A 24,307-nucleotide genomic window follows, 5' to 3' on the forward strand; every position below is an offset into this window, starting at 1 on the left:
CCCGCCGCGGGCACCGGCCGCCCCCGCCCCGGCGCATCCCGGCCGCCCCCGGCCCCATCGCTCCTGGACCCCCGCCCACGGACCCGAAACCCCCACTCCGTAGCTGCCCCCGCCCACGCCAAGTAGAGCAGTGGATGGCCGGACAGGCAGCAGTTCTGGCTGTGCCCGAGAATTCCTCCCCACCTTCGGCCCCTCCAGCCCAGCTTGTCCCACACCGGAGTTCCCCTGCCTGATTCCTGCTCCCAGTGGGGGTCCTGTGCCCTCGGGCCTCTCCCCCTAGGTAGCAGCTCCTGCCCTGGAGCACAGCTCCAAAAACCCACCTTGTCTCTGTCCTGGATGCATGATGGGGTTTAACCCTGGTGGGCAGCTCAGCCCCCAACTGCTGTTGGCTCATTCCTCCCAGCGGGTCGGTGAGAGAACTGGGAAGGTGAAAGGGAGAAAACTGCTGGCTGAGAGAAAGGCAGTTTTACGGGTGAAGCAAAAGCCACACATAAGCAAAGCAGGGAATTCCTTCACGCTCCCCATGGCAGGCAGGTACTCAGCCATCCCCAGAGCAACGAGGCTCCAGCACGTGATGGTGACTTGGGAAGACAAACAACATCACTCTGAATGTCCCCTCCTTCCTCCTTCTTCCCCCAGCTCTACATGCCGAGCATGATGCCATACGGTGTGGAATATCCCTTGGGTGAGCTGTGTCCCCTCCCGACTCCTTGTGCCCCCCCTCAGCCCCTCACTGGTGGGTTGAAGAGCAGAACAGGCCTCAAGCTGTGCAAATGCTGCTCAGCAGTAACAAAAACATCCCTGTTATCAACATTGTTCCCAGCACAAATCTAAAACACTGCCCTACACCATCTAAGATGGAAAAAACAGACTCTATCCCAGTCAAAACCCACACATTGTGTCATCGTGGAGGTGCCGAGATGCTGCTGCTGTCACTGTACCCATACTCTGTGCCTGGATGGCTGCTGAGTGTGCTCCACCTCCCCAGCAGTGCCTTTGTCCCCGTGGAATGGGCAGGGACACAGCTTTCAGGCACAGCTGGGCCAGTTGTCATGGGCATGTGTTGGCAGGGACAGCCACCACCATGGTCACAGAAGCTGCTCCTGAGCCAGCCTCTTGCCACAGCACTGCCACGGATACTCACAGTAGAGGGAAGGAATAGAGATGCTCGGCCTCCAGGATGAGGAACAGCAGAACTGGGCAGCTGGACTTGGCCCAAACCCTGGCTGAGCCTGCAGGGAACACGTGGGAGGTGACAGCACTGACAGCGCTGGGATGCTGGATGACACCTGGAGATGGGGCTCCAGGTCACCAACTCCACCGTGGGGCTCAACAGCAGCAGGATCCCTGCTGGTCCAGCTGCCTGAAGCAGTGGTGCTGCTGCTCTGAGGGCAGCGCAATGCTGAGAGCAGGGGCCCAGGGATGCTTCAGCCCAGAGGACAAGAAGGGACCAGGTAGCAGGGACAGCCACTGGCACAGCCCTGGGGCCGTAACAGGTGCTGTGGAGCTGCCAGCGCTGGGCTAGGAGGGTGAGTGAGGCCAGGAGAGACTGCCAAGCGATGGTTGAGTGGCTGTCATGGACTGTGGCCAGCTGGCACCCAGTGTGGGCTGCAAATGCATCCTGGGTGCCCTGGGCCGGGTGCTGCACGATCCCGAGGCCACGTGCAGGGGCCAAAGCCAGGTCACTGTCCCCACAGCACTGGGGACAGGTCCACGTCTAGAGACAAGCGCATCCGCTCGCAGCCCAGGCCGAGTCATTGTCTGGGCTAAATGAAAACACATGTCTGGCCTCGTTCACGTTCTGCATGGCTCATGGAGGTGCTGACACTGTAAACAGGGATGGGGGGAGCAGCCTGGCTGGGTTCATGGGAGGGCCCCAGCCACTCTGTGGATCCTTCCACCAAACCACAGCCTGACTGCTGCACCAACAGGCCCTCTCCCTCCCTGAGCATGGCACAGCACAGCAGTGCCAGGGCATGACAGAGGGATACAGGGGGCACAAGGACCCCCCAAACCACGGTGGCCAGGCCCAGCTCTCTGAAGCCCTACTTGCTGGCAGACCTGCCCCAGGGACAGTGTTAAAGGGGACCAAACTGGGGACACTACAGAGCCAAACACTGGTCCTGGTGTGAGGATATGCTGCCCTATGACCTGGGGCAGGGTAGGGCTGAGCCAGGGAGCGCTGGCAGGCCAGGAGCTGCAGCCCCCTCGTCAGACGGGTCAGGAGGGTCCTGGGGCCAGCAGATGCCCCTTTGACACTTCTGGCTCCTGAAACCATGCAAGTTCCTCCTGGGGGCCACAGGCTGCAGCTGCGATTTCACAACATGCTGGCGAGCATGGGGAGGGCTCCCTGGCCAAAGCCCTGGGCTGCTGTCAATGCTTCTCAGCTGCTGCCGGCTCTGGGAAGCACAACTGGCTCCTGGCTCTGCTCCTGCACCGAGCACGGCAGCCCTTGGACAGCACAGCTGCACTGCTGCCAGCTCCCAGCGGTTCCTGTATGGGGCTCAGCTCTTCCCAGAGCTACAGTTCTGGGGCTGGAGGCATTTCTGGGGCCAGAGGCATTTCTGGGGCCAGAGCCATGTGCAGCCAGGGCTTGGAGAAGACACAGGGCCAGCACACACACACCTCCGTGGGTGCGGCCTGGGAATGGCACTGGGATGGGCCCACATTACATCTGGCCACAGCTGGTGGCCCCATCACCCACAGTTGCTCCCCCTGCCCCATAGGCACAGCCACTGTGCTGGAACCACAGCAGTGAGGGAACCACCGCATCCCCTGCGGTCACAGGAGCACAGGGACACAGACACTGTCCCCTCCCATGGGAGACTTTTCTCTGAAACAGAAGTGTCATGCCAGCAATCACCTCACCCAGCTTAAGGGAAAAGGGAAGGAAAACCAGCTTCTGGAGAAAAAGCCTGATGAAATTCCCCAAGTCTGACCCACTCTGGCTGCACACCCTCCCCCTCTACCCAGGGAGCCTCGTGGCACACAAGGCAGAGCAGTAGAGCTGGGGCTCAGCTGCAAACCCAGAGCGCAGACATCACCAGAGCCACTGCAGATGGTTCTGTCGCAATTCAGGGCTGGGCGCTAAGGGCTGCAGCGGGGCCGGCCTGGGCACCAGCACTCCAGGATGTGGACACTGTCCCCGGGGCGGGAGCACCCTGTGGTGGCGGTCCCTTGCCACCAGGTGCCACTGCCGAAACACTTGCACCACACCTGCTGCAGCTCAGCCAACACTTTACAGAAGAGCCCAGGGCCAAGGACAGAGCTGGGAGCGCTGCCTGACATCCCTCACGGACCCCGGGCTGGGAGCAGCCTAGCACAGCCTGCCCACACCCCTCAGCCGCCCGCACGCCTCCACTCGGTCCAGCTGTCTGTTAAATAAACTCAATGCCCTCGTACTTCACACTTCCAATCCTGGTCTCGGGCAGGAGGAAGCGCCCGTCCAGTGTGAAGGCCATGATGTAGCTGGAGATCTTGCCATTGTCCTCTTCTGATTTTAGCGCCACGATGATCTGGTCATCCGTGTCCGGGATGAACTTGAAGGAGGAGAAGCCGTGGGTGGGAACCACTTCGCCCACACGCCCCACTGTCACATCCCCAAAGTCCTGGGTGGAACTCAGCAGCAGGTTGGTGCCTCGCTGCTCATCCGCCTTCTCGCTGTAGCGCTCGTGGCTGGCGCGGCGCGGCAGGAAGAACCAGCGCTGCAGCGTGTCGCTCCAGGAGGCCGACTCATGGATCAGGTACCCTGCGGCAGGAAGTGGAGTGTGACCACACAGGCCACAGGGGCACCAGCCACGCTGGGGCGGGACCCTCTCCCTTGCCCTCCAAAACACCCCACAGCCCTGCACAGGCATCCCCTATGAACTCTTCTGCCTTCTCCTGCCCCACTGCCTGGCAGCAGCCTCCCAATTCCTCCCAGAGCCAGGCAGGGGCACCCAGCACACCCCACTCTGCCTGGGAGCCCGGCTGCCAGGCCCAATGCCGGCTGAGCCACCCTTCAGCTGCTCCTGGCACAGGCAGCAGAGGAAAATGACCAGGACAAGGGGAGATCTCTGGCCTCCAGCGGCCTTCAAATCTCACCCAGTGCCAGTATCCTTGGGGAGCTGACTACAGCTCTGGTGTGGGATATGGGGTGGCAGGAGGTTGCCCTGCTCTATACCTGGGGGCCGGATCCCCGCTGCAGCCCTCAGCGTGTTGTAGTTTGTCACCCAGTTCTCGTGGCTCACATCACCCTTGTAGCCAATGACCTTCACCCACTGGGGGTTCTCGTTCACCACCTCCCCTGTCGTGGTGGTCCACTCCTTGCCCAGTCCTCCCACATACAGGTGCTCGTCCTTCACTGCCAGCCACTCTGCCTTGAAGCCTGTGGTGGAAAGAATGGCGTGAGGGGGGCTCACTCAGCACGGGGTCATCAGACTGTCCCACATACCCCAAACCCTACACCCCAGAGCCTGGTGCTGAGCACAGTGTCCCCCTTGCAGCCAGCTGGTCCTTTGGCAGGAATTGCCCTGTCTTGGCCAGGCTCAGAGGTCACAGGAAAGGGGCACCCCACCCCACCAAGCTGAAAAGAGCCAAGGGCTCCACGGGGCAGGATGGGAGCTCACCTTTCCCCACAGTACCATCCCCATCCGGGAGGATCACCCAGGGCACCACCTTGTTGCCCTCGATCTGGTAGACCACACCTGTCCGGTCGTCCACTGCGTACAGCTTCCCATTGAAAACCACCAGCTCTGAGAGCTCCATGCCCCGGCCCTTCTCAGCCAGGTGGGACTGCAGCATGCTCTCATCCTTGTCCCACTCCACTGTCACTCTGTCCCCACTGTCTGACAGCACCAGGTAGCCCTTCTTCAGGTAACTGAACCAGGTGTGCTCCTGGGAGCCCCGGGACTGCGTGTCCAGGTCTGCAATGACGCCGATGCGGTAGCGCACGCCCTCAGGGTTTCTCTGGGGGGGGGACAGCGGGTAGGTGTCATTGTAGCGGTCCCCTGTCTGCAGGCCAAGCTGCCAGGTGCGAGGGCTGGGGGGGCCATGCCGTGCTGGGGAGGAACGGTGCAGGCAGAAGAGCAGCAGCACAAACCCCACGCAGGCTGAGGACAGCACAATGGCCTTCCAGCGCAGTCGGAAGCGGGGGTCAGCACCCTTGGTCATGGACGCGAGGACGGGCAGACCACCCACGCTGATCCGGAGGGGGCTCATAGACTCATGGCAGGGCGGGACTGGCATCAGAGTGGGGGCGAGGAGAACCTGGTGGCAAGAGGGGAGAGAGAAGGTCAAAGAGCTGGATTTGGTGCTGACTGAGCTCGAGGGACAGCAGAACACAGCCACGAGGGGCCCCATCCCCTCTCCTGCAGCAGAAGGTGCTCCCACCTCATGCAGGTAAGAGCCAGCATGCCCAGGGGCTGTTTGCTGCTGGAATCACTCTCAGCTCCTCTCACCTGGCTCCCTCTGCACCCCCTGACCAGGAGCCCCAGCATACTGGCAGGATTGCATGACCTGCCCAGCACCTCTACCTGTCCCATGGTCACTGCAGCTCAGGCAGCAAGCTGAGGCATCTGGCTCAAGGTGAGCCCCGTGTCACGGTGTCCTGGGGCACGTCCCCACAGAGTCCTGGGAGGAAGTGGGTTCCCCTCGGGTGGCAAGGATGACTCTTACTCCCTCCAGAGTGTCTGGGCAGCCTGGCCCAGCTCCCACAGCCCCAGGAACCGACCCCACTGATGAGGCATGAGCTCGTCCCCAGGCACACAGGGACACTGGGAGACACGTGGCAGCTCCGCCCAAGCAGGATGCCCACACCTGAGCAGGAAGAGCAGCGCCCAGGTCCAAGGGACACACACCCTGACCTGCCCAGCCTTACAGACACAGGAGCCCCTCATCCCTGCCCAGGCTCACAGCGTGTCCTCCACGTATGTGAGCATCGTGAGCCCACCCTGGGCTGTGCCCACCCATGGGCCCGGGGTGCCGACAATGCCCCTCGCTGCCACCTCCCTCCCTGCAGCACAGAGGACGTGGCAGCGACCCGGGCTCCCGCAGACGGGCACTCCGGGCGGCTAGCAGCCACCCGGGACTGGACCCGTGCTCACCCCGTGCCATGCAGCCCGGGGCAGAGATCCCCAGCTGCCATCCCACGGCTTTCTACAAAGGGCCCATCCCGCAGGGTCTCAATGTGCCTTTCAGCAGCCCGAGTGGCAAACAGAGGCGGCATTGAGCGTGGGGGGCCGGCCCCGGACAGGGGAGCTCCGGGGGGGCACAGGCACGGAGCCCACGGATCGGGGGGACGGGAGCGCTTCTTGCCCTGTCGGGATCCCGGAGCGTGGCCCTCGGCAGAGCCCCGGGGACCCCTCTCGGTGCACTGACCCCCACCGCGTTTGTAGGGACCCCAGCGCCCGCTCTGAGCACGGCCACGGGGAACCCTCAAAACGTCGGGGCACGGTCACGGACACACCCGGGCACGGACACGGGGACCCTCCAACACCCCCGGGCATGGACACGGGGACCCTCCAACACCCCCGGACATGGACACGGGACGCTCCCCTCGAGGACCCCCGCGCCCCTTCCCCGGGCGAGCTGTCGGGCAGCCGAGACATCGCCCGACTGAGCGGGGCCCTGAGGTCCTCCGCGCCCCCGGGACCTCCGCGCGGGGCACGGCCCCGAAGACCCCGCCGCTGCGGCCCGGGCAGCGTGCTCGAGGTCCGCGGTGCCCCCGCCCGGTGGAGCCCCCCGCCCGCCGGCCCGGCCCGGCGCCCCCCGCCCGTGTCCCCGCTCACCGCGGCGCCGCCTCCCCCGCGCGCAGCCGCCGCCGCCGCCGCCTACAGCTCCCGGCGGCCCCGCGCGCCGCCGCCGCGCCTGGGAGCGGCCAGACCTCCACGTCTGCCGCAGAAACTACAAATCCCAGGAGACTCCGCGCGTCACCGCACTCCACCGCCCCTCCCGCTGCGCCGCGGGGTCTGCCGGGAGCTGTGGTCCGCGCTGAGCAGGGCCCGCCGGAGCCGGGCGTCGCGCTCGCGCGGCCGGAGCCCAGCGGCGGGGGCAGTGCGGGGGCCGAGCCGGCTCTGCGGGGTGGGCACAGCCCGGTTGCCCGGCAGGCATGACCCCAGTGCTGCCCTGCCCCAGCCCGCAACACATTCTGTCCTTGTCCTGGTTGCCCCCTATGTCCCGCCGCCGCTCGGGGTGGGGCAGCAGGGTAGACCTAGCCCCGGGCGTTCGGACCCGTGTGCGTGTCCGGCTGTCAAAGGCTGGAGCCCGGTGGGGCTGTGCTGGCCGTGGTGCCCTCGGGGCTGGGAACGGCCTCGGCGCTGCCAGCATGGGGCAAGGTCCTGTGCCGGGGCCCGCTGCACCCTCCGGGATCCCGGGCCCCGCACCGGCTCTGCGGAGCCGCTGGCACGTGCCGCCTCCGCTGCCCGTCCGCGGCCCCGGAGCACAAACGGCTGAGGCGGCCGCTCCGGGAGCGCACATAGTTAAGGCGGCCGCGGGCGCACATCTGGCGGGGGAGGGCTGCGAGCCTCGTCCCGCGCCTCGCTGCCTCTTGCGCTTCTAAAAAGTGTATTTCCGCCCGGGCCGAGCGAGGAGAGGCGGCTCCGGAGCGGGAGGCAGCGATCGGCCGTGGGCAGGCTCCGCGCTGACCCGGGCGATGCTCTAGGGCAGCAAAGGCAGCGCCGCGGAGGGAGAGGCCCTGCCCCAGAGGTAGGTGGGGGGCAGCTTTGGGAGGGCGCCGCAGCCCTGACGATCCGGCCCGGAGCTGCAGCGCGCTGTGCGCCCTTCTGCGGGCGCGGTGCCCAGGCACCGGGAGGCGGCTCCGCCTCGCCAGGGGCTCGGTGTCCTGGCTCACGATCAGCGAGGCGGACCGGTCCCTGTGCCCCCCCAGTCGAGTGAGGCCCTTGCCCTGCCTGCGAAGGAGCAGTGGGGACCACACGGCTGAGCCTCACAGGAGTCTGAGGGCACAGCCCGACCCACGGCGGCTCTGGGAGGACACAGATCCCCCCCAGCCCTGCCCCACCTGCGTTCCCAAAAAACCCATCGCTACGAACACATCAAGCCCATGCCGGGCCACCTTCGGCATCTCTGTGGGGGTCACAGTGGCCGTTGGGGTCCCCAGCACAACGTCTTGCTGGTGCTACAGGAGCTGGAGGGCTGCAACTACCCCATGGTCCTTCCCCACATCTGCCCCATGCAGCCCCTGCTCTGCTGCCTGCCGGGTCTGCCCTGCTCCAGGGAAAAAAAAAGGTCTCTGCAACCATTCCAGCATCTGCAGCAGAAACTGGGGGACCTGGCCCACCAGCAGGACCCCAGAGGCACAGTGGTTGTGGTGCAGGGAAGTTGGTATCCACCATCCTGAAGGGAGAGGGTGAGATGGGAAGGCAGGTCCTGCTGCCTCCACACCGCCCCAAGCCCCTCATCCCTCCCCTAGGGCTTGTTCCGTTTCATCCTAGCCTTTATCTCCACCTGGAATGTATTTTGGGATGTTTCGATTGCAGTCCCAAGGCTTCTGCAGCCACTGAGTTTAAATCTCTGACTGCTCCTGGAGAGCATCCAACCCCGATGGAAAACCCGCGTCCTTCGGCAGGGCCGTGTGTGCCTGTGCGCAGGCGGGCACCTCCCGCCCAGCACACCCGAGGGGTGCAGGGGGGACACACCGGGGGCCCAGCGAACCCCGTGTGCTGCTGACAGCACCCTGCACCCACCGCACACTCGCCTCTGCTCCCAGCAGCCTGGGAAGCACTGCCTTCCACCATGGGAACTTCCTGGTGAAGGGTTTCTCCTCCTAGAGCAGTTCCCTGTGACACTCTGTTTTCCCCAGGGCCAAGCCTGCTCCATGTCCCAGAGGAAAGCCTGGTTTGATGGTCCCAGAGCTGAGGGAACGCCACAGGCTTCCCAAACCCCCGGCTGGCCCGTGCCATGTCCAGTGCTGTGCGTCTGGTGCAGCCGGAGGCCAGACAGGGTGAGCAGAGCCAGGGCCAAGGCTCCCCTGGGTGACAGCTGCTCACAAGCCCCTGGCTGGCCTCCTCCATGTCTCCCTCCACACCTGGCAGCACGAAACAACGGGGTGAGAGATGGAGAGACAGAGGCACCCGGAAGTGTATGAAGGCCAGGCCCTCGGCAGAGGGTTTGAGCAGCAGGAAAAGCCCTTTGGAACCTTTCCCGATCCCTCCGCCCCCTCCCAGCTCCAGTGACTCATAATCCAGGCATCCGCCCCGGCCTCAAACGCCCTCCGCACCCGCTGCGGCGGTCCCCAGACCCCACACCTGGGGACAACGGTGACAGCCACCCATCACTGACTGGCGACCCCGGGGCTCTGAGAGCAGGCGTTCACCAAAACAACAGGATTCTGCCTCAAAATCATTAATGGCCTGGCTCAGCTGCAGAACACAGGACAGGGCTGTGAGGGCCCTTTGCGCCTTGGGACCGGTGCTCTGGCATGCTGGCAGAGCCAGGCGGTGCCATGGGAGGTGTTTGGGAGGGGAGAACAGCAAATGCCACACCCATATCCCGACCCAGGGAGGCACCTGGCTGGGACAGGAGCCTGCGTAGCAGCCATCCCCATCCCGGCAGGCTCCGTGACCCAGCACCACCTCTGACCCTGCTGCCACGGGATGCCCAGCTCTGGGCAGTGCTACACCCCTGTTTGGCCAAGGCTGTCCTGGTGTCTCGGGGCCAAAGGGCAAGGTGCTGCGTGCCCGGCCCCACGTCTCCAGCAGATACGGTTTTGATAATGTGGGGAGGGGCCACAAAGTGCCCGGGCTGGGCCACAGTCCCACCACCACTGCAAATATTGGTTTTGGCCCCATACAGGATGTGGGCTCTCAGAAAGGTTTCTCCCTGTGGCAGCCAGCTCCCAGGTAGGGCTGCCAGCCCACATTCCTCTTTCTGGAGGAGAGGGTCTTGTCCCCTTGCAAACCCGTCGGCTGGCAGCCCCCAGGGCACTGGAGCCTCTCGCAGGAGTGGGGTGCAGACACCCTCTCTGGGCCCAGCTGGGGTCCCACACACAGGCAGGGTTGCACCCTGGTATTTGCCCCATGGCATCTTGAGCTGTCTGTAATTTTTCAGGTGCTGACACCCTAAATTGCTGCTCTTGGGCATCCATGGGAGGCAGCTGAAGTCAGGCTGAGCAGGAGCAGCAGTGCTTGGTCCAGGACTTGGCCGGTCAGAGGCTGCTGCTCTGCTCCACTCTCAGCTCCCAAGGTAATCTCCTCTACCGTATGTGCCAGGGTTCAGGGGCTGCAAGGCTGCAGCCTCATGTTGGTGAGCCCAGAGCCCCCTAACTGCCCCAACGTGGGTCTCCCGAGGTGCTCACTGGGGTGACACTGTGTCTCACAGCCCAGCTGGAAGCCTGGGGCTATGCAGTGTCCCAGGAAAGCTTGGGGCATGGCTGGGCTGGGCATTTCCGCATGCCTGTCCCCCTCAGCTGTCCCTGGCACCTCACAGGGCACTGCCAAGGCATGGAGGGGCTGTGGGTGCATGGTGTCCTGTTCATCTTCCTGCTGCCCTGCCCTGTGGGGAGCCAGACCAGCTCCATCCCTGACCAACGATGGTGGACAGACCCCAATGAGGCCCCATCCCAGCACCAAGCTGCCAGGTGAGGGGACCCCAGAGCCAGGGTGCTCTGCAGCAGGGGCCAGGGCAGCCCTGACACCGCAGAGGGCCCCCGCCCCACCATAGCTCCCTGTTGTGCTTTGCTTTCTGCCTTGCCAGGGCCACACAGGAGCAGAAGGCTGACGGTGCCCAGGAGGAGCTGCGCCCACAGCCCCGCTGTGTCCGCTGCTGCCCCCCACCCGAAAAGCGCTTCTACCCCCAGTACCAGCCCTTGCCTCAGATCAACATGACCATCCTGAAAGGTGAGGGCTGGCAGGACCCTACGCTGTGTTGTCGGCATTGCCCCAATTCCAGTGCTGTGCTGGCTCACAGTGCCAGCTCTTGCACAGACTGGGAGTGAGAAACTGGGGTGGTGCCAGTGGTCCCATGCCCTGCACAGACAGAGGGCAGGAGCCACACTGGGGTGTGAACAGCCCCTGCTCTGGTGGCCTCTGGGCAGCAGCATCAGAGCCTGGGGAGGGGCAGGCGCAGGACTGGTGGGTCCCTGCTCCCCCTATCCGTCTCTGGGGAAGGGGCTTTCAGGGCGCTGGGTTCAGTGCTGGCGCCTGCCTGACAGCCCAACTCTCCCTCCTGCTCTGCCCAGGAGAGAAGGGGGACCGCGGTGAGCGTGGCATGCAGGGCAAGTTCGGCAAGACAGGGGTGGCCGGGAGCAGGGGCCATGCAGGGCCCAAGGGACAGAAGGGCAGCATGGGCGCCCCCGGGGAGCGCTGCAAGAGCCACTACGCCGCCTTCTCCGTGGGCCGCAAGAAACCCCTGCACAGTAACGACTACTACCAGACCCTCATCTTCGACACGGAGTTTGTCAACCTCTACGACCACTTCAACATGTTCACGGGCAAGTTTTACTGCTACATCCCCGGGATTTACTACTTCAGCCTCAATGTGCACACCTGGAACCAGAAGGAGACGTACCTGCACATCATGCGCAACGGGGCGGAGGTGGTGATCCTCTACGCCCAGGTGAGCGACCGCAGCATCATGCAGAGCCAGAGCGTCATGCTGGAGCTGAAGGAGCAGGATGAGGTCTGGGTGCGGCTCTACAAGGGCGAGCGTGAGAACGCTGTTTTCAGCGATGAGTACGACACTTACATCACCTTCAGCGGCCACCTCATCAAGTACAGTGGGGACCCCTGAGCACCAGGCCCCTCCTGCTCCTCATGTGCCAGGCCAGGTGGCCAAGGAGCCCCTGTCCCTCTCATCCCAGGAGTGCCACGCCTATTATGCTGTTAGTCACCCTAGTGCCATTACCCCCAGCAGCTGCACCAGCGTGTGAATTCCCTCACTCCAGCGCCTCAAGGCCAACCAGACACAGCTGGAAGAGTTGGAGCAATTTTAAGCCCCTGCCACATTAGTGAACAGGCAGCAGCTGCTCACCTGGGGTGGGCAGGGGGCTCAGCCCCTCTCCCCACTCCAGAGCTGGGTTTGCCAGGCACAGCCTGTCATGGCACTGGCTGAGCTGGCACCAGCAGAACCTGGTGTGACTGCTGGTGCCCCGGTGTGAGGACGGGCAGACACTTGCACCGTGTTCCTCCTCGCACCAGGCCGTGCTCCCCGGCTGGAATGGGCAGAAGGTGCTCAGCGCCATCAGGAAAGGCAACAAACCACTACGGGTCCTCTTTCCTTCCGCAGTGCAGGTGTTGCAGTGGGGGGCTGGGTACCCCGGCGGGGAGTGAACAGCGTCACTTCCCTCTGCAGATCCCGTCACTGCTCGCCGCAGCCTCTGCTCAGGAAGGGCTCGCTCCCCACCAGCAGCCCTGGGCGGGGGGCCTTCAGCCTCAGCCACTTCCTCTTCCATTAGGTTATCTGCTGGCCAGGCCTCATGTTTGCGTAGATGCAGCAGTAGTGTGGGCCAGCATGCTGACCCCCCCATTCAGCTCGTGCCACATTAAACACCCCACATTTCCAGCCTTGCTCACACCCTCAGTGTCCTCTTGCTTTGTCTGTGTGGAGGGACTCAGGGCAGGCTTCTGTTCCAGGGGTGCAGGGGCTCCCCGAGAGCTGTGGGCTGGCATGGTGCTGCTGAGCTGGGGTGGAGAGGGAAGAACAAACTGTCCCTGGAGAGCCGGGAGACCTGTGCCAGGCACTGCAGGGGCCAGCTGTGCCCCAAGGGCCAGGAGCTGAGTGCAGTGACAGAACTGTCAGCCTGGGAACGGGACAGGCTGGGAAGGGTGGCAGGGTTGTCAGGAGTCCAGGTTATCTGGCACATCCTCAGAGAGGAGATAGGTCTGGGATGAAGCTGGGTGTCAGGGTCTGGATTGGTGCGTCCGTGGCTGGGCTGAGCAGGGCTGCAGCTGGAAACCAGCACCCCAAGCACAGGAGGGAGGGGAACAGGCTGGGGGGACTGAAGATGACCTTAAATAGAGCCCTGGCCCCACATGTGGGGAGAAGGTGGATGGTGGGGGGCCAAGTGAGGCTGGTCAGGCCATTCACTGCTGTGCCTGTGGGGTGGGGGCATCAGCCCAGGGCCCTAGCCCTGTCTGATGGCATGGGCAAAGCTCCTTGGCCACACTGGCCCCTGGGCCCAGGTACCATCTCCAGCCCAGACTGCACAGCAGGGCCTGGTATAGACACAGGTTGCATCTCAGCACACGGATTCCCATTCTGGGACACATGTTCTAGCCCAGGACACACAATCTATTCAGAGGCCTGTAGTTTCTTCCCGGGACATGCAGCCCTTCCCAGGGCACACGTTCCATCCATGGACACAAAATCCATCCCAAGATACGTGGCCCTGTCCCAGGACACTCAGCCCATCTCGGGACACATGTCCCATCCCAGCACACACGTCCTTATCCCACCACACGCGGCCCGTCCCAGGACACGTCCCACTCCGGGGCACGGGCGCGGGCGGGGCCGGGGGCGGTGCGGGGCCGGGGCGGGCGGAGCTCCGGGGCCGCGCCCCCGGGAGAGCCGGGCCCGGCGGCGGCGGCGGCGCCGTCAGTGCGGCAGCGGCGGCGGCGGCGGCGGCAGCGCCATGGCGGAGGCGCCGGAGGGGCCCGCGCGGCGCGGGAGGAGGACGGGAACCGAGGCCGGGGCCGGGGCGGAGGGGCCGGCGGAGGCGGAGCGGGCCGGGCGGCGGCGGCGGAGGTGGATGGCGGCGACCGGGGCCGAGGCCGCGATCGTGTCCGGGATCGGGATGGGGACGGGGACGGGGCCCGGCACCAGGACCGGGATGGGGATCGGGACCGGGACCTGGATGGGGATCGGGACCGGGACCGTGATGGGGACCGGTGCCGGGGCTGGCAGGGCCCGGTTGGCGCTGGCCGCGGTGCTGGCCCAGCCCGGCCCTCACCCACCTCCCGGGGCAGCTTCCAGCCGGCGGCGGACATCCAGGGAACTACTGTCCTGCACGACACCATCAGCGACCGCCCGCAGCCCCTGCCAGGTGAGGCACCGTGAGGAGGGCCCGCCGGGATGGGCACGGTGTCGGCGCGGTACCGAGCTGCACGGCAGTGCTCACGGCTGACCCTGTCCTGTCTCCCCATCGTTCCTAGCAAGGTACTTCGACACGAAGACGACGGAGCCCATCAGCTTCTTCTTGTCCGGACTGGAGGAACTGCTGGCCTGGCAGCCCAACAGCAATGACGAGTTCAACGTGTCAGCCGTGCCTCTGGCCAAGCGCCAGCCCCCACTCCACAGCAGGAGGCCCCGGACACTGGTGTGCCATGACATGCGTGGCGGCTACTTGGAGGACAGGTACGTGCTAGGTGTGACAAGGAGCTACGAAGGGAGGTGTGACAGAGGAGCTCAATGTCTCAAACCTCGAGGCACTTCTGTTTCTGCCTGACACATCTCCTGCCGGCTCAGCCGCAGGTGAGCAGGGATGGGGTGTTTGGCTCTTGGCACCAGTGCTTGGGGAGCCTTGCTTGGGTTGGGATGTTCAGAGGTGGCTCAGTGCCACAGCTCTGCCCAGCTCCCGGCTGTGAGTCAGGCTCCTACCCTGCCCAACAGCATCCCTCGGCATCCTTCCTGCACTGCCCAACCCTCTTCCCTCTCTGCAGGTTCATCCAGGGCTCGGCCACACGCAACCCCTATGTCTTCTACCACTGGCGCTACATCGACATCTTTGTCTACTTCAGCCACCACACTGTCACCATCCCGCCCGTGGTCTGGACCAATGCAGCACACCGGAACGGCGTCCCTGTGCTGGGTGAGGGCAGGGCTGAGCCTGGGCCAGCCCCAGGAGTGAGGTGGATTCACCAGGACATGCGGCTGACGCTGCCCTCACTGCCTCCCCAGGCACATTCATCACGGAGTGGACAGATGGGGAGAAGCTGTGTGAGGCGTTCCTGGCCGGTGGGGAGGAGGCCTACGGCGCCGTGGCCGAGCAGCTGGCCCGCATTGCCCAGCACTACCGCTTCGATGGCTGGCTGGTCAACATAGAGAACACGCTGAGCGTGAGTCATGGGGGCCCTGCTCACCTCCCTGCCTCTCCCTGCCCACCTCCCTGCCTCTCCCTGCCCACCTCTCTGCCTCTCCCTGCCCACCTCTCTGCCTTTGTGCTGTTCCCATGGGGAGCCCCCCACCCTGTGCCCTCACCCACCTATGCCTGCTCTCTCCTGACAGGCGGCAGCGGTGGGGAACCTGCCGCTCTTCCTGCGGGACCTGACAGCACAGGTGCACAGCGCCGTGCCAGGAGGACTGGTGATCTGGTATGACAGCATCCTGAAGGATGGCACTCTGAAGTGGCAGAATGAGCTGAACGATGAGAATAGGTGAGGCTGGCAAAACTGTTCCGAGCAGGGGGCATGAGCCCACCCCAAACTCAGCATGGCAGCGGTCAGGCACAACCTGCCTGGCCCTTGGTAAGGTCGTGTGCGGCCACAGTGTCTACCCTGCCACTCTGACCATTGTCCCCAGGATGTTCTTTGATGCCTGTGATGGGCTGTTCACCAACTACAACTGGAAGGAGGAGCAGCTGCAGCGCACGCAACAACTTGCCGGGCCACGCCAAAACGACATCTATGTCGGCGTTGATGTCTTTGCCCGTGGGGATGTGATTGGTGGTGGCTTTGACACTGACAAGGTGGGTGTGACAAGGCTGGGCCAGAGTGTGACCCTGGACCTGCCTCGGTACAGGGCTCTGAGCTCCCACTGATGGCCCTGGGCTGCTAACCTGGGGATGAACTGGTGAGGAGTGAGGGATCCCAGAGCTGCTGGCTGTGCATGAAGAGGGAGCTGGAGGATCCCAGTGCTGCCATCCCTGGAGAGGGAGATGGTGCAGCACATCCCTGTGGTGTCCTGCCCCACCACGGGGCCAGTGGAACCTGGGGGGAACAGAGACAGGACAGGTGGCAAGGTGACTACGTGGCCTGGCCCACGCTGCTCACCACTCATTTCTGCAGTCCCTGCGCCTGATCCGGCAGTATGGCCTCTCCGCAGCCATCTTCGCTCCTGGCTGGGTCTATGAGCACCTGGGGAAGGAAAACTTCCTGCAGAATGAGAACAGGTGAGGGCAGCAGGGCGGGTGTTGGGGGAGGAACGGGGCTAGGAGTGCCCTGGGGTGGTGGTACACAGCTACCGGGACACTGTGGCTGTCAGGACACCATGGCTGCTGGCCAGGAGCCAGCTGGCCCCATTCTGCCCTAGCCAAGGCAATACCTGAGGCCGTGCAGGGCAGCGACCATAACACGGCTCTCTGCCCTGATTCCCACCTTTGCCTCCAGGTTCTGGGGCTCGCTGGCTGAATACCTGCCCACGCACAGCATTTGCACACTGCCCCTCACCACCTCCTTCAGCCTGGGCATGGGCACCAGCACGTTCCTGGATGGGAAGGTGGGTGCAGGGTGACAACTCTGCTCTGGTTGGACTGGGCTGGGCTGAGCAGGGGTGTCCCTGCTCTCGGCTCCCCCAGCTCAGCTCTCCCTGTGCTGTAGGATGAAGAGTCTGGGCCCTGGTATGACCTGAGCGCGCAGGACATCCAGCCACTGTACCCAGAACTCCAGGGCAGGCTGAGCACCAGCTGCTGCCTGCAGGACGCCTGGTGCGGGGGCAGCTCCCTGCAGCTGCAGGGGACCATCCCCCCCGGCGAGGAGCGTGTGGCTGTCCGGTGAGTTGGGGCGAAGCCCTTTGCCCCCTCCTTGGCACTGGGCTGGCACCATGTCGGCATGACATGGCCTGCATGGCCCGAGCTGTGTGGCCCTGGGGCCTTGTGGCATGCATGCCCAGGCTCTGCCCACACTGCCCAGCACACCTAACCCAATGCACGTTCTCTTTGTCTCTCTGTCTCTGTCTCTCTCTGGGTGGATTTGGGGTCATCAGCCTCTTCTCTTTGCAGATGCCGGCCCCTCCCAAGCTCTTCCTGACCCTGCTCTACAAGCTGGAGGGGCCACAGCCTGATGACTTCACAGTGGCACTGGAGGTCACCACCTGGGACTCAGGGATCTGCCTTGAGGGCAACCCCACCTCCCTGCCCGGTGAGGACCCTGTCCCCCTGTGCTCTCTGCAGTGAGCATCTGCTGTGGAGTGTGGGACCAGCTCAGTCCCTCGCCCCCTGACCTGGGTCCCTCTGGCAGAGCCCAACGGCCGGCACTACCCCCGGTTCCTGCCGGCACCGCCACCCGGCCTCGCCAAGCTGCTCGCCGCCTGCCACCGTGGCTCCCATGGCTGGACCAGCCGGTGAGTGCCCTGCCTACATCGTGCGTCCACAGGCAGGCATGGGATGCCAGGGCTCCCTGGCACCATTCCTGCTCTGCCTCTTCCCTCTCAGGTGCTATGAGCTGGAGCTGCAGGACTGCAGCCTACGAGACCTCTCTGTGATTGTGTCCCGCCAGCAGCCCAGCCTGGAGGAGACGTCCTTCACCTGCCTCCTCGGGGAGGTCCGGGTGAGTGCCTGCCACTGCTGGGTGGAGACACCTGCCCTGGTGCCACCCTTGTGCTGGGAAGGTGGGTGGGTGCCTGCCCTGACCCTGACCAGTCCTGTGGTTCCCTCGCAGGTGCTGGACATGGCCAGCATGGCAGCCTCCCCAGCGCAGGTGCGCAACGTGCTGGCCTCGCAGCTCTGGTGGCAGGAGGGCCCTGAGCCTGAGCAGCTCTCGCTCAGCCTCACCCTGCGCTGGTCCTTCCCGCCCGGCCGTGCCAGATGGTTCCGTGTCCTGAGCCAGGGTGCCCAGTGCCGCCTGGGCCAGACAGCACCGCAGCTGCTGGGGCTGGCCCAGGGCTGCCTGTTCCGTGCTGTGGGGCTGTCGGTGCTGCGCCCAGCGCCTGGAGAGTCCTGCCGGCTGGAGCTGCTGGTGGAGCCAATACTGCAGGATGAGCTGCCTGTGGACCCTGACCGCTGGGGCCGCCTCGTGCTGGTCTATTCTGCGCCAGGCAGCGGCACCAGCTCAGATGGGCATTAAAGCAACTGTGGTGCAGCTTGTGCCATGTCTCCTCCGTGTGGTGGGTGGGCTCTGGGTGGGGGACACAGAGGATGGAGGCTGCCTTTCATCACCCTGGGCTGGTGAGTCCCTCTTCTCCCACCCCTGTGGTTGTGCTCAGCCCTCACTTTGGGGGCCCACTGGGTGCTGGCCAGGACCCTGCAAGTGGCTGGCAGGGACCCCCAACATGTGTGGCCCCAGACTGGGGTACCTGCCCTGAGAACCCCACCAGCTCCTGTAGCTCTCACTGCCTCAAGCTGTCTGCCCACAGGCTGGGGATACTTGCCCTAAGATCCCAAGATGCCCAGCCACACCCCCTCCCCTCAGAGCTCAGCCTGATGGGGAGCTGCCAGCAGGGGCTCTGCAGCAGCCCCGAGGAGCAGCCCAGCATGGGTGGCCGCTGTGCTCATTAACGTGGACCCAGCCCAGCGCCACCAGCCTGCGCTGCCTCCCCTGAGCATCTTGTGAGGAGGAGAGAAAATTTATAGCAGCTATTATTTTCTCACAGTCTGGTGAGCAAGCAATTAGCAGGCAGGAGCAGGCAAGTGCTCCTGCAGTGGGGTCCCAAGCCCTGTCCCCAAACAATGCAAGCTCTGCCAGGGACACCAATGTCAGCAGTGGAGCTGCTGCTCCTGAGGCGGGGAAGGTGCTCAGGAACATATTACCTGATGGCTTGAAGAATGAAGGGCTTGGCCCAGCCAGGAGAGGGCTCCTCATGCAGCACCCTGCTCCCTCACCATGGCGAGGCTGGGAGCCCCAAGGGTCCCCCACTTGCCCACAGGCTGTGGCCCCCTGCCCAGCATGGCCAGATCCACTGTAGCAGCCACGGCCCCGCGCCCCTGCAGCGCAACCAGTCAAAACCTGAGTCGCCCTGGTTGAAGAAAGAAATCTTTATTAATAATTTCAATAATAATAATAATAATAATCCTTGTAATAATAATAATAGTAATAATAATAATAGTACTGTTTATTAGAATGGTCACACTTTGAAGCATACAGGACGGGCCGGCGCCAGCCCGCACGCCGGGGCGGCGCAGGGGTGCTGTAAGGGAGAAGCCAGTACAGCGATGGACGGAGCTTTGTACAGGGGGGCGGGGGCCAGGGCTATGTACACTGGGAATAGAAAAGGGGGAGCTCATCGCTGGGGCGTCGGGGGCGTCTGCAGACTATAAAGTGAGGTTCGAGGAGTGGCAGAGCCGTAACGGCGCGGGACGACGCTGCACCCCGGGATGGGCTCCGCAGTGCCCCGTGCCACTGGGCACCGCACCCAGTGTGCCTGCAGCCCAGCCTTGCGGCTTGGGTGGGTCCCTTGTGGATGATGCAGTGGCCGAGACCCCACACCCCGGGCTGGGGGCATCCCGCCGCCTCAGGCAGGGACAGGTGGCCATGAGCGTGTCCCGTGCCACAAAGCAAGCGGGAGTGGGACTGGGGCAGTGCCTGGCCCAGCTTTGGTCAGGGCTGCTCCGGGCAGGGTGGGAGCGCGGGTGGCAAGGATGGAGGGAGGAAGAAGGGGAAGGGGTCACAAGCGAGTTGCAAGCTCCTCTTAACAAAAGTTCCCTTTAAAAGGCAGAGGCTCGTCCCCTGCAATACCTCAGCACCGCGCCGCCGCCCCAGCTCCGCGCTGGAGCTGAGGCCTCGCACACTTGACACGCTGATGGCCGTCAGCGCCGGGGCTCGGGTGGCACAAAGCCAGGTCCCCACCCCGCCACCCGGTCCCACGAGCCGGGCAGGGCGCAGCGCTCTGCCGGCACCCCCAGCGCTGCTGCACCAGGGAAAGGAAGACGTGGTGCCCAGGCCCTGCACCTGGGCGGGTGAGGGCCCCGTGGACCCCTGCAGACCCTCACGCCTGCCTGCACCGGCTCCCTCCCTGCTGGGCTGTGGGGCCGGGGCGCTGGGGGTCCCTCCGGCGCATCCGACCGCCGGTGCTCGCCGCGGCTCCTCTGGGACTCGCGCACTCGGTGTGTGTGGACAGTTGGGACTCACTTGGCTGCTGCCGCTTGGCTTTGTTTTTTTTGTTGGTTTTTTTTTGTTGGGTTTTTTTTTTAAATTTTTGTTGCTTTGCTTTTAATTTTTATATTTTGGGGTTCTTTTTTTGTGTGTGTGTGGATATTTTTGCCCTTCCTGGTCCCAGAAGGAAACGGCCACGGGTTCACTACAACAGAAACAAGAGAGGCAGGTCTTTCGCTGGAGCACTCAGGCTGAGCTGCTGGCCAGGGGGCACACGGGCACCATCCCGGCCCCCCGGCCCGCACCCAGCCCAGCCCACCACACTCAGCTCCGCAGAGCAGCACGGTCAGGCCAGAGCAGCGCTCCTGCCCGGGGGGCTGCCCCGGGATCCTGAACCCACCCCAGCCTCGTCAGTCCCCAGAGCTGGCACCAACCCCAGCTGGCTCCTCTCTCTCCTATGGGGGCAGAGGGGCTGCTTGGGGGCCTGCTGTCACCCCGAGCCCCAGCGCCTGTGGAGCAAGCATCCCTGCAGGCTGAGCACCCCCGCCTGCCTCGCGGGGGGATGAGCCCTCTGCACCCCAGCCAGGGCAGAGGGGGGACCCCACACCCCGGCTGTGGGAACAGGGTGCTGTTGGGGCTGAGGGCTGGCCCCACTCCCCGCGGTCCCTGGGGCAGGCAGATGGTGCAGGAGAGGCGGGCAGGCGGCAGGACGGAGCGGCTGAGGTAACCCTATGGGTGTGGGGTGCTGTGGCCCCACAGAGCCCGGCGCCAGCCCCGGCCACCCGGGCAGCACCCGCGGGTCCTCCGCAGGCTCGGCCTCGGCTCTGTCTGCCTGGTTTGGTTTGGTGCTAGTGAGCATCGGGGGCAGTGGTGGGGGGGCTGGGTCTGTCTTGCTAGTAGGGAGTGAAGCGGCTGTACCCTCCTCGGTATAGACTAGCCTGCAACATCAAAGATGAAAAAAAAGCCAATCAGTATTCAGAGATAGCCAAAGCCTAGATCTTCTCTTTTTTCTCTTCTTTTTTTTCCTCTTTCAAATGACACCAAATTGCTGCTGTCCTTGGGATGTGAGGGGCAGGCAGGGCCAAGGTGCCCAGTGCTGCCCGGGCTCTGTGGCAGCCGTGGGTACTGCCCTGGGGCTGCCATACAGCCCCAGGGGCTGCCATATGCCTCCAATGTGTCACTGCTGTGCCATGCCTGCCAAGGAGCCTGCCCCCATCCCTGCTGTGGCACTGAGCTGAAAACCCCTAGGATGTAGTGCCCGTGGTCCCTCACTAGCAGCTGCCCAGGGCTGGGGGTGCCAAGGGAGTAAAAAAAGGCAGAAAAAGGCAGGCTGGCTTTGAGATCCCAGCCGTGAGTGCAATTTTTCATCTTTGATGCTGTCAGAGCTGGCCAAGAGCTGTGGTGCGTGAGGGGCTGCAGTGCTCCCCGTGTGTGGCTGCACGCGAGGCCCTGGGGACACTGTCCTGCACTGGGATGAGAGAGGGGGTCCTGGAACCTGACCAGGCAGCTGGTGTGGGGGGCAGGGTTAGGGTTAGGGTGGCGTGGGAAGTGGCGTGCATGGGCAGGACTGTGCAGGGAGTGAGGGGACGGTGGGGCAGAGGTGCAGGGTGGGAGTTTCCTCTCCTGCAGACAGAGCCAGGCAGGGGCCACGCCATTCCCACTCCCCTCCCACAGCCCCCGCACCTGCCCTGCGCCCCACGGGCTCTGTGGCTGCTGTGCCAGACCCCTCCCTGGGCTGTCTGCAGCCCCCCGGGAAGCAGAGGAAGGCCGAGGGGCTGCTCTTACCATGGTGCCAATGCTGTACGTGGCGGCGGGGCCGATGGTGTGGTGGTAGGGGTCTGCTGCTGCGTACACTCTGCCATAACTAGAAGCAAACACAGCAGTGGGTGTTAGTGACAACAGCTGGGGTCCTGTCTCCCCTCAGAGCCCTCCCTCCCAGCTGCACCTGGGAGCCCCCCAGGATCTCCCTGCTCCCCCTGCAGTGGTGCCAACCCTTTCCAGCCTAGCCCTGAGGGGAGCAAGGGGTCCCTGTTGGCAGGACGCCCTCCCCATGCCTGCCTCTGACCTGTCCCACAGCACACAAAAGCTGGGGCTGTCAGAGTGGGCAGTGCAGGGGGTGACACGGAGCTCCCCAGGCGCGATGCCTGGTGCTTACCTGTCGCTGTACGCGGCTGCTGCTGCTGCGGGCTGGGCGTACCTGTAGGCAGCGTAGCCCCCCTGCAGGGAGGAGAGACTGGTCAAGGGGCTGCACCCACTGGGGGGTGGGGTTGGTGGCAGCTGGGTGCCCCATGGCACTGCACAGAGTAGTGGTGGGGCCCACGGGGAGCTGGTGCCAATGCCGCTGGGCATGCACCAGCCTCATTACCATTCCCCAGGGGCTTTCACAAACATTAACCTTAAAAAATTAAATTTCCAGAGAAGAGAATGTCACCTCCCCGCTCGCTTTAATGAGGTGTCACGTTAGATAAATCCTTCAGTGCCCGCCTGAAATATCGCTGCTGGCTCCTCAGACATGGAGGTTAAACGCAGGTGTAAGGCACTGAGGCCGTAAATCCTGCATGGTACCAGCCCTGCAAGGGGGCTGGCAGGGGCACAGCACTGGGCACAGGCTCCTGTGTGGTGTGTGCCACCCACATCGTTCTGGAGGAGCTGTACTCTGTTCATGCTCTTGCTGCCTCCCAGGGGAAGGGGCTGGGGGGGCAGAGCCCACCACGGAGCCGCGTGATGCCGCTTGCCCCCTGCGCTGGCATGGGGTCCCCGCCATGGCCCAGCCCTGGACACAGTGTCACTTACGTAGATCTCAGCTCCGTAGAACCCATCCTGGTAGACGACCCTGGAAATGAGGCAGAGGCATCAGAGCCCAGCAAGTGCCCCTGGACGAGTCAAGTGGGGTAAGGGCAGTGACTGGGGGGGGGGCTGCCTCAGCACTGCAGCTGACTGGCAAGGAGTGGCTGTCCAGGCCCCAAAGGCATGTCTGGATTCTGGGCAGGGACCTGGGGACAAGCAGAGGGCACAGCCAAGGGCAGGGCGTGCCAGAGGAGGATCCCAGGGCAGGATCTCTGCTGGGAGCAGCCAAGTGGCCACAGATGGCCATGGCTGTGTCTGTGGCCAGTGCCATCACAGCTGCATGTGCCAGGAGAGAGCTTCCTTTAAACCAACCATCCTGGCTGTGCACAGGTGCACAGGAAGCTGGTGAGAGGGGTCACCCTGAAGGCAGCAGTCTGGGGCTGGGACAGAGCCTGTGGCCAGGCAGCTGCTGCAGGAGCTGCAGCCTGGTCCCAACGTGCGAGAGCCCGGCGATGCCAATGCAGAGCCGGAGCAGCACACGGGCAGCCCCCACGGGTACTCACGCGCCGTAGGTGGGGATGGGCGGTGGCGGCGGCGCGGCCCGGAAGGTGTTGTAGACGGCACGTCCTCGACCCCGTAGGTGTGCCCCTCGGTAGGCCACGGCCGTTCCCGTGGTGGGGTATGGGAACCCCGTTACTGCAGGACGGAGGGGACACCTGTGGGCTTTCCACAGCAGGTCCACACAGCCCCCACAGGGCATCTGTGGCAGAGCCCACCCCCCCTGTACCCTCAGCCTGGCAGGGACATGGCCCTGTGGGGATGCTGGGCAAGGGGATAGGATAGGGGGAACTCTCCAGGCAGGAGCGAAGGACAGGGCCAGGGGCCAGGGGCTGCTCACTGCACAGAGCAGTGGCAGACACAGCACAGAGCTGACATTTGGGAGGAACCCGCAGGAGGTACTGCTGCAGCCTGACATTACCTGCGTAGAATTCGGGGCCGTAGACTGCTCCCACCACCGGGTTCAGCTTCCAGCCTGTGGGCAGGGAGAGCTGGTGAGGACAGGGCACTGTCTCCATGGTGCTCTGAGGGACAACAGCCCTGTCCCCAGGCAGGAGGAGGGCACAGGGGGCTGCACTCCTGCACTGGGCAGGAGCAGCTGCTCTCCCATTTGCCTGCAGCCGTGGAGGGCATTCACTGCCAGAGCTTCATGGCAGCCAGTGCCGGTGCCTGGAAGTGCCCCTGCCTGCTGTAGCCCCTGCTCTCTGGACGCTGGCCCTTACCATTGGTGTAGGGGTTGGCCACCTTCTTGTTGGTCATGACACGGGCCGTGGCATTGTTCACCTGGAGAGAGAGGGATGGGGGCTCAGTGCCTGAGGGACGTGGAGCTGGTGAGGCCGTGGTCCAGGGCCTGTTCGGCTGTGCTCAGCGCGTGTTGCTGCTGCTTCGGATGCCGGAGCAAAGGATGCTGGCTGCACCAGAGAGACGAGACAAGTCTCTGCCTGCAGCCGCTCCGCTGTACACAGATCTGCCTGTGCCTCCAGCCAGCCCAGGCCTCCGTGCTCCAGCTACGAGCGTGGGTCAGGCTCGTGGCTGGTGCCCCGAGAGCTGCGGTGCCATGCTCAGGC

General features: G+C 64.3%; 4 protein-coding genes across 20 annotated transcripts in view; 2 read left to right on the forward strand and 2 right to left on the reverse strand.

Moving 5' to 3' along the window:
• Positions 1 to 777: 777 nt before the first annotated feature.
• CANT1 (calcium activated nucleotidase 1) lies at positions 778 to 6,802 on the reverse strand. Of its 2 annotated transcripts, XM_048323799.1 has the most exons (4): positions 6,768 to 6,802; positions 4,608 to 5,247; positions 4,163 to 4,366; positions 778 to 3,748 (listed from the first exon to the last, which is right to left on the reverse strand). In XM_048323799.1, the coding sequence occupies exons 2-4, from the start codon at positions 5,224 to 5,226 to the stop codon at positions 3,378 to 3,380; spliced, it is 1,194 nt and encodes a 397-aa protein (XP_048179756.1). In that variant the 5' UTR covers positions 5,227 to 5,247; positions 6,768 to 6,802; the 3' UTR covers positions 778 to 3,377. The 2 variants fall into 2 exon arrangements, with proteins under 2 accessions (XP_048179756.1, XP_048179755.1); XM_048323798.1 differs by lacking the exon at positions 6,768 to 6,802 and having other exon boundaries at positions 4,608 to 6,500.
• A 713-nt stretch (positions 6,803 to 7,515) lies between these two features.
• C1QTNF1 (C1q and TNF related 1) lies at positions 7,516 to 12,507 on the forward strand. 2 transcript variants are annotated; one of them, XM_048323818.1, is made up of 5 exons: positions 7,516 to 7,683; positions 10,045 to 10,179; positions 10,403 to 10,573; positions 10,690 to 10,832; positions 11,174 to 12,507. In XM_048323818.1, the coding sequence occupies exons 3-5, from the start codon at positions 10,437 to 10,439 to the stop codon at positions 11,722 to 11,724; spliced, it is 831 nt and encodes a 276-aa protein (XP_048179775.1). In that variant the 5' UTR covers positions 7,516 to 7,683; positions 10,045 to 10,179; positions 10,403 to 10,436; the 3' UTR covers positions 11,725 to 12,507. The 2 variants fall into 2 exon arrangements, with proteins under 2 accessions (XP_048179775.1, XP_048179774.1); XM_048323817.1 differs by having other exon boundaries at positions 7,518 to 7,683; positions 10,423 to 10,573.
• A 1,057-nt stretch (positions 12,508 to 13,564) lies between these two features.
• ENGASE (endo-beta-N-acetylglucosaminidase) lies at positions 13,565 to 17,950 on the forward strand. Its single transcript, XM_048324145.1, has 14 exons — positions 13,565 to 13,677; positions 13,899 to 13,975; positions 14,085 to 14,286; positions 14,592 to 14,740; positions 14,830 to 14,987; positions 15,157 to 15,305; positions 15,451 to 15,616; positions 15,936 to 16,039; positions 16,257 to 16,365; positions 16,467 to 16,639; positions 16,852 to 17,006; positions 17,106 to 17,208; positions 17,300 to 17,414; positions 17,526 to 17,950. Exons 1-14 carry the CDS (start codon positions 13,565 to 13,567, stop codon positions 17,928 to 17,930), a joined length of 2,178 nt encoding a protein of 725 aa, XP_048180102.1. The 3' UTR covers positions 17,931 to 17,950.
• Positions 17,951 to 18,823: 873 nt separating this feature from the next.
• The window catches only part of RBFOX3 (RNA binding fox-1 homolog 3), a 140,515-nt gene continuing 135,031 nt past the window's right edge, over positions 18,824 to 24,307 (reverse strand). For 14 of the 15 annotated variants that reach the window (XM_048323806.1, XM_048323809.1, XM_048323812.1 and 11 more), the window contains 7 exons: positions 23,963 to 24,023; positions 23,662 to 23,715; positions 23,246 to 23,378; positions 22,689 to 22,728; positions 22,051 to 22,112; positions 21,681 to 21,759; positions 18,824 to 20,833 (listed from right to left, as the gene is read on the reverse strand). In XM_048323806.1, the coding sequence (XP_048179763.1) occupies positions 20,789 to 20,833; positions 21,681 to 21,759; positions 22,051 to 22,112; positions 22,689 to 22,728; positions 23,246 to 23,378; positions 23,662 to 23,715; positions 23,963 to 24,023 (474 nt within the window). In that variant the 3' untranslated portion in view covers positions 18,824 to 20,788. The remainder of the gene's footprint in view (positions 20,834 to 21,680; positions 21,760 to 22,050; positions 22,113 to 22,688; positions 22,729 to 23,245; positions 23,379 to 23,661; positions 23,716 to 23,962; positions 24,024 to 24,307) is intronic. The other variant, XM_048323810.1, reaches the window with a different exon arrangement.

Source organism: Corvus hawaiiensis, chromosome 19 (genome assembly GCF_020740725.1).
Source record: "Corvus hawaiiensis isolate bCorHaw1 chromosome 19, bCorHaw1.pri.cur, whole genome shotgun sequence".
Taxonomy (NCBI): domain Eukaryota; kingdom Metazoa; phylum Chordata; class Aves; order Passeriformes; family Corvidae; genus Corvus; species Corvus hawaiiensis.

Bases quoted from the DNA above. Each gene is read 5' to 3' on its own strand.
- CANT1 (XM_048323798.1), bottom strand. From the start codon at position 5,340: ATGGGGCCCCTCGTGGCTGTGTTCTGCTGTCCCTCGAGCTCAGTCAGC. The intron at 4,367-4,607 runs GTGAGCTCCCAT...TTTCCACCACAG, and splicing joins GGATGGTACTGTGGGGAAAG to GCTTCAAGGCAGAGTGGCTG. The intron at 3,749-4,162 runs GTATAGAGCAGG...TTCCTGCCGCAG, and splicing joins AGCGGGGATCCGGCCCCCAG to GGTACCTGATCCATGAGTCG.
- C1QTNF1 (XM_048323818.1), top strand. From the start codon at position 10,437: ATGGAGGGGCTGTGGGTGCATGGTGTCCTGTTCATCTTCCTGCTGCCC. The intron at 10,574-10,689 runs GTGAGGGGACCC...CTGCCTTGCCAG, and splicing joins TCCCAGCACCAAGCTGCCAG to GGCCACACAGGAGCAGAAGG. The intron at 10,833-11,173 runs GTGAGGGCTGGC...TGCTCTGCCCAG, and splicing joins CAACATGACCATCCTGAAAG to GAGAGAAGGGGGACCGCGGT.
- ENGASE (XM_048324145.1), top strand. From the start codon at position 13,565: ATGGCGGAGGCGCCGGAGGGGCCCGCGCGGCGCGGGAGGAGGACGGGA. The intron at 15,306-15,450 runs GTGAGGCTGGCA...CATTGTCCCCAG, and splicing joins GAGCTGAACGATGAGAATAG to GATGTTCTTTGATGCCTGTG. The intron at 16,040-16,256 runs GTGAGGGCAGCA...CTTTGCCTCCAG, and splicing joins TTCCTGCAGAATGAGAACAG to GTTCTGGGGCTCGCTGGCTG.